Source organism: Berghia stephanieae, chromosome 5 (assembly GCF_034508935.2).
Source record: "Berghia stephanieae isolate SIO BIC M18660-M18661 chromosome 5, UCSD_Bste_1.3, whole genome shotgun sequence".
Taxonomy (NCBI): Eukaryota; Metazoa; Mollusca; class Gastropoda; order Nudibranchia; family Aeolidiidae; genus Berghia; species Berghia stephanieae.
In genome coordinates, this window is record NC_088364.1 from 4,124,727 (window position 1) to 4,132,226 (window position 7,500).

Below are 7,500 nucleotides of genomic sequence, written 5' to 3' on the forward strand. Positions count from 1 at the left end.
CGATGTTTAAGTCATTCCCCTCCCTCCCTCTCTCTCTCTCTCTCTCTCTCTCTCTCTCTCTCTCTCTCTCTCTCTCTCTCTCTCTCTCTCTCTCTCTCTCTCTCTCTCTCTCTCTCTCTCTCTCTCTCTCTCTCTCACACACACAAAATTAATAAAAATTCAATTTTTCCTTTTTATCACAGGCATCACTGAAACCTCAGCATGCAGTTTCAACAACATTATGAGTTGTTTTGCTCCTGTACTGGGTCTCTCTCTGAGTCAAGTGACCAATTTACAGTTTATGTGTCCGTAAGTAGATTCTTTTCTGTCAATTTAAGATTGTGCCGATATGATTATAACACTTTTAGGCTATCAGCTCATAGAAAAAGATAGGTTTATATTTTGCTGGTCTCTAAAACATATTTTTTTCATTCACACTTTAGGGAAAATGAGGATGAAGGAATAGGAAATTTTAGGACGTAGGAACAATTTCAAATACAGAATGACAAGGGTATACCAGACTGGAAAAACATCATTTTACATATAGTTGTGAATGATCCCAGCCATGACTTGGCTAAAAACCAAATCTTCTTCTAAGATAAGAGCAAAAATCCAATTTTATTAATCTATTAAAGCATTTGTTTTGATTTAGTTGAATCCAAAAACATCAAATATCCTTCTTATGTGTGTTATTTATTTTAGCCTCAAATAAAAGTCGCAACCAAAACTTTATTTGCTCGTATCTCAAATCTAGTTTGTGTGACATTCGACCGGTTTCGTCAAATCAGCATGCATAATATTTGTTTTACAGGCAAAAATTCCGATATAGAGATTTCACCACTTGCCATACCAAGTTTATAAAGAGATGTTAAACTTTTAAATTAAAAAAAAAAAAAATTAGCAAACAAAGTCGTCGAATGACCCAGATCACGAAGACCTTTGTGTTGAACCCGAACCTCACTCTTGACCCAACCTTTGACCTGTGACCTGTGCCTTCTTATTCCAGGAGATCTCGTATCTCAAGACAAAGAGTTAATCCCTCTCTGTCTTATCAATACACATAAATAAAGACACACATCCGGGTTCTTTCCACAGGGTGTCCAGCAATGGCGCAAAGTCATTTTAAAATTGTAGATTTAACGTCTTCATTGTAAATGGTAGTAAATTTGCATCTATGGTTGGAAAAAAAGTCGTAAATTTGGTGAAGATTCCAAGAGTTAAGAACTAAAAATCATGAAAAATGTTAATATGAAAGGACAAAATTGCGAATGGAAAAAAATGATGAGGCTTTATTAGTAGTGTGTAGCGCTGGTGAACGGCTGCATCCATTACCACCTCTGTGTTATTCTCTATTATTTGCAGATTTTTATTCGTGAATTCAAACTATTGGACTATAATTTTTATAAAGTTGTGATTTTTAGTCTTCAGTGCACCCTGTGATGATAACGTTTTATGTATTTAGTTGATTTTAAATTAAATAAATGGATTTTACTCTTCAAGAGGCCGATTTTTATCCCTGATTTCTACGAGCCGCCATACCCCATTCAACACCCTATTGTTATTGTTTTTATCTTTAAATGTTGTCACCAGCACTTGGAATGCCAGCGGCGATTCAATACCACCATACTTTCTTGCTGTCCCTTAACAAGTATAATACAACTTACCAGCTGCCCCCACTTGTTATTTTTCGATTATATTATCATGAACTATTATCATCACATGTGTTAAAGAATCAAAACATGACGAGTGAACAGTTTAAGGAAAGGATAGACAAAAATAGAAATGGAAGGAAGACAAGACGGGGGAAAAGTGGTGGAAGAAAGAAAAGGAAAAGGATAAAAGTTGTCATGAATGTATTTAATCGTTTCTTCACACCGTCATTCCAACACAAGGCCATTGAACGACGACATTCCTTGCTACCTATACAAATAAACAACTCATCGTCTAACAACAATTATCACAATCATAAATGTCTTAAAGTTGGTTTGATTAACGCAAGGTCCGTTACTAAAAAGGAAGCCTTAATTGAAAATATTATCATTGAGAAGGATTTGGATATTTTTATTATCACGGAAAGTTGGCTTAAAAACAATGACAGTAAACTGATTCCACGAGGATATAGTTTCATAGCACAGCATCGAAAAACCGGTCGAGGAGGAGGGATTTTTGTTATTCATAAAGAATCCGTTAAGCTACAGAAAAACAAGACGCAATCGAATTACAAAACTTTCGAATCTCTAGATATGACATTAACATCAGAAAGGAATGAGAAGTACCATGTTGTTGTAATTTATAGACCTCCTCCATCTACAAGGAATAAACTCACACATAATCAATTCTATGATGAAATCGACACGCTCGCGTTAGAAACTAGCACAACCAGTGGTGAAATTCTTATATTGGGCGATTTTAATGTTCACATGGACGATCTAACGGATACAAAATGTTTGAAGTTAAAGGATATTTTAGATAGTCACAATTTAAGACAATATGTAAAGGACGGAACTCACAAGGCCGGGCACATCTTAGACTTAATAATTTCCAGGAAAGATAACAAAATAATTGATAACGTTGACGTTTTGGATCGCACAATTTCAGATCATAACCTGATTGCTTTAAATCTAAAAATCGAATGCAAAACAACCGTCAAGAAAACGATCACATACCGGAAAACAAAATCACTAAATAAAGAAACATTTCAAGAATCCATCAGGTCTTTGGACTTACTCGCCTCTGTTAAGAGTTGTGATAATGTTCACGATATGGTAAACACATATAATAATTCATTGAAAACTGTGTTCGATGAGCTGTGTCCATCGGTCACGAAAGAAATTATTCTTCGACCAAACACCGAGTGGTATTGCAACGAGTTACAAACACTAAAACATCAACTCAGATCTGCCGAACGGATTTGGCGTCGATCCAAATTAGAAATTCATAATCAAATTTATTTAAGACTAAAACACAAACGGAACAAATTAATTCTATCATGTAAAAAAACATACATTCAAAATAAAATAACAAGTGCCAAACGAAACTCACGTGAACTGTTCGCCACCCTGAACAAACTGATGAAGGATCATCCTTCAAATAATTTCGAGGACCCTATTGCTACCGCAAATACTTTCTCTCTACATTTTAGAGATAAAATATCAGGTATTCGGAATAATTTGGACAAAGAAGAGACAATGAAAGCACAAATAAATGAAACTAATGCACTTCCAGCCGGAGCAGCATTCGACGAATTTGAACCCGCCACTGAAACAGAAGTACTGTCTGCGCTGAAACAATGCTCCAAAACAACCAGCCCAATAGATCCCATTCCTTCATGGCTTGTTCTTTCTTGTGCTAATATTTTGGTTCCCGTTCTTACTCATATTGTAAATGCTAGTTTGTTTATTGGTGAGGTATCTAATAATCTTAAACATGCTATTGTCACTCCCATATTGAAGAAATCTAGCCTTGACAAAGAAGACCCAAATAATTATCGACCAGTCTCGAATCTCACCCTCATGTCTAAACTAATTGAGAAAATTGTTGCTTTTAGGCTTAACACGTTTTTGAATGAACACAATTTGTTCTCTAAATTTCAGTCTGCTTATCGCCCCTTTCACAGCACTGAAACTGCTCTTATTAAAATCCATAATGATATCATAAATCATTTATGTCGGAAAAATGATGATGTTATTATCATACTACTCGACCTTAGTGCTGCTTTTGACACAATAGACCATACTCTTTTAATTGACAGACTTAAGACACTATACGGATTTGGGGGTACTGTCCTTGACTGGTTTTCTTCTTACCTCTCTGACAGAATTCAATCAGTGTCTGTAAATCGACATGACTTCTCTTCTCCTTGTCCCCTATCTTTTGGTGTACCACAGGGTTCAGTTCTGGGACCCTCTTTATTCACCCTCTATATCAGACCATTAGGTGACATCATCTCAAAATATTTTATTAAGTACCATTTTTACGCAGACGACACCCAATTACTGTTTCCCATTAATATCGACAATCATCTCAATGTTATAACGGACATAGAAAATTGTATCTCTGAGATTAGTGACTGGATGTGTTGCAACAAACTCAGGTTAAATGAAAATAAAACAGAGGTGTTGCAAATTACAAGACGGGGCCTCGTGGACCTTTCCACGCTTAACCTGAATCTTTCTGATTGTGTAATTCCCATCACTAAAGAACCTGTGAGAAACTTAGGAGTTTTATTCGATACCAAATTAAACATGTCTGCCCATGTCACTAATGTAACTAGATCCTGCAATCTTTACCTTAGATCTATTGGTGCTATTAGAAGGCTTCTTGATATTGATACTACTAAACTTCTTGTGGTCTCTTTGATTCTTACCCGCCTTGATTATTGCAATAGCTTGCTCTATGGTTGTGATAATAATGTCATTAATCGACTCCAAAAGATACAGAACAAAGCAGCTCGCTTGGTAACGTTATCTAAAAAGCGCGAGCATATAACACCGATTTTGGAGGACCTACACTGGCTACCTGTAAAGTTTAGGATTGAATTTAAAATACTCACCCATGTTTTTAATTGCTTAAACAATTCCGCTCCTGTTTACCTTCAGGAACTTATCCACCTTTATGAACCCAGTCGAAATTTAAGATCTGCTAATTTAAATATCCTAAGGGAACCCCCAAAATCGTTAGTTTTTCATGAGAAATCCTTTGACCACCATGCCCCCCGACTGTGGAACTCCATCAATATTGAAACTAAAAATAGTGAAAATCCACTTATCTTTAGAAAACGGTTAAAAACTGAGCTTTTCTGTAGGGCATATAATTTGGACTCTTAGTATGTATTTTATTATAATATATTATGTTATCATCGAATTTGTGTGGTTTTAACATGCCAGTTCTATATTTGTATATCATACATGATGTGTTGATGTAAAGCGCCAGTGAGCAATTCCAAATTGGAACTAGGCGCTATATAAGTTCATTATATTATTATATTATTTTTATTAAGTTTAAGTCACCCTTTTGAGAAACAGTAGAACATCTCTCATTGGTGATATACATGATGTACGAGTATTGGTAGTCAGTTATTGCCATTCAGGCACACACACCAACATAGGGAATCTCTTCTGATCCAGTCTCTGAGGTGTACTGACCCATGTGGAACAAACACAAGACTAGAACATCTCTCATTTGTGATATACATGATGTACTAGTATTGGTAGTCAGTTATTGCCATTCAGGCACACACACCAACATAGGGAATCTCTTCTGATCCAGTCTCTGACCCATGTGGAACAAACACAAGACTGGAACATCGCTCACTTCCAAATTGACACCCCCTGAGCAAACACATATCTCTGTTGACTGTTGCCCTTTCAATACCTGACAGTTTCCTCTCAAGATTTGACCACCACTGAACTCCCCCACTCCAATCACTCCCAAGGGACTCCTTCATCTCTATTTATTTTGCCTCTACTTCTACTACTACTACTACTACTACTACTACTACTACTACTACTACTACTACTACTACTACTACTACTACTACTACTACTTCTACTACTTCTACTTACTACTACTACTTACTACACTACTACTACTACTATACTACTACTACTACTACTACTACTATACTACTACTACTACTACTACTAACTATACTACTACTACTTTAACTACTACTTCTGCCGCTACTAATATTTCTACTACTACTACTACTACTTACTACTACTTCTCCTACTACTATTTTCTCTACATACTACTACTTTTACATTTTACTACTACTATAACTACTACTACTATTTACTAACTCTACTACTACTACTACTACTACATACTATAACCTACTAAATACTACTACTAACTACTATATACTACTACTATACTATACTACTATACTACTACTATACTACTATACTACTCTACTACTACCTACTACTACTACTACTATACTACTACTACTACTACTTATAACTACTACTCATTCATTACTACTAACTATACTATACTCTACTACTACTACTTACTCTACTACTTTCTATACTATACTACTACTACTTATACTACTACTACTACTACTACTATACTATACTACTACTACTATAACTACTACTATACTCTACATACTACTACTTTATTACTACTACTCTACTACTACTTCATTCATTACTACTACTACTACTACTACTCTATACTACTACTATACTATACTACTACTATATACTCTACTACTACTACTACTACTTACTACTACTACTACTACTTTCTATCTAATACTACTATACTATACTACTATACTACTACTATACTACTATCTTACTACTACTAACTCTTACTACTACTACTACTACTACTATACTACTATACTACTAACTACTACTTCTATCTACTACTTACTACTACTCTATTTCTACTATAACTACTACTACTTACTATACTATACTATACTCACTATTACTACTACTACTAACTACTACTTACTACTACTACTACTACTTCTATATTATATACTACTACTACTACTACTACTACTTACTATACTCCTACTCTACTACTACCTAATACTCACTTCCTCTATATACTACTCTACTACTACATACTCTATTTACTACTATATACTACTACTTCTACTACTACTACTACTACTACTACTACTTACTACTACTACTACTACTAACTATTATACTACTACTACTACTACTACTACTACTTCTACTTAACTACTACTACTACTACTACTACTTACTATACTACTACTATCTACTACTACTACTACTAACTACTACTACTACTACTACTACTACTACTACTACTACTACTACTAACTACTATCTCTACTATACTACTACTACTACTACTACTACTACTTCTCTACTATATATCTACTACTACTACTACTAACTACTACTACTTATACTACTACTACTACTATACTACTACTACTACTACTACTACTACTATAACCTATACTACTACTACTACTACCTACTAGCTACTACTACTACTACTACTACTACTACTACTATACTACTACTACTACTACACATACTACTATTACTACTACTACTACTACTTCTATACTACTATACTACTACTACTACTACTACTACTCTATACTACTACTACTACTACTACTTACTACTACTACTACTACTACTACTATTCTTACTATACTACTACTACTACTACTACTACTACTACTACTACTACTACTTACTACTACTACTACTACTACTACTACTACTATACTACTACTACTACTACTACTACTACAACTACTACTACTACTATTACTACTACTACTATACTACTACTACTATTACTATACTCTACTACTACTACTACTACTACTACTACTACTATACTACTACTTCTACTACTACTACTACTACTACTACTACTACTATACTATACTACTACTACTACTACTTACTACTACTACTATCTACTATACTACTACTACTACTACTACTACTATACTACTACTACTACTTCTATTATACTACTACTATACTCTACTACTACTACTAC

General features: G+C 34.5%; 1 protein-coding gene across 2 annotated transcripts in view; it reads left to right on the forward strand.

The window, feature by feature from the left end:
• The window catches only part of LOC144972261 (uncharacterized), a 54,147-nt gene that overhangs the window by 16,196 nt on the left and 30,451 nt on the right, over positions 1-7,500 (forward strand). For both annotated transcript variants that reach the window (XR_013645326.1, XM_078913315.1), the window contains exon 6: positions 183-288. Coding sequence is in view for 1 of the 2 variants with exons in the window: in XM_078913315.1 (XP_078769441.1) it covers positions 183-288 (106 nt within the window). In the remaining variant the exon portion in view is untranslated. The remainder of the gene's footprint in view (positions 1-182; positions 289-7,500) is intronic.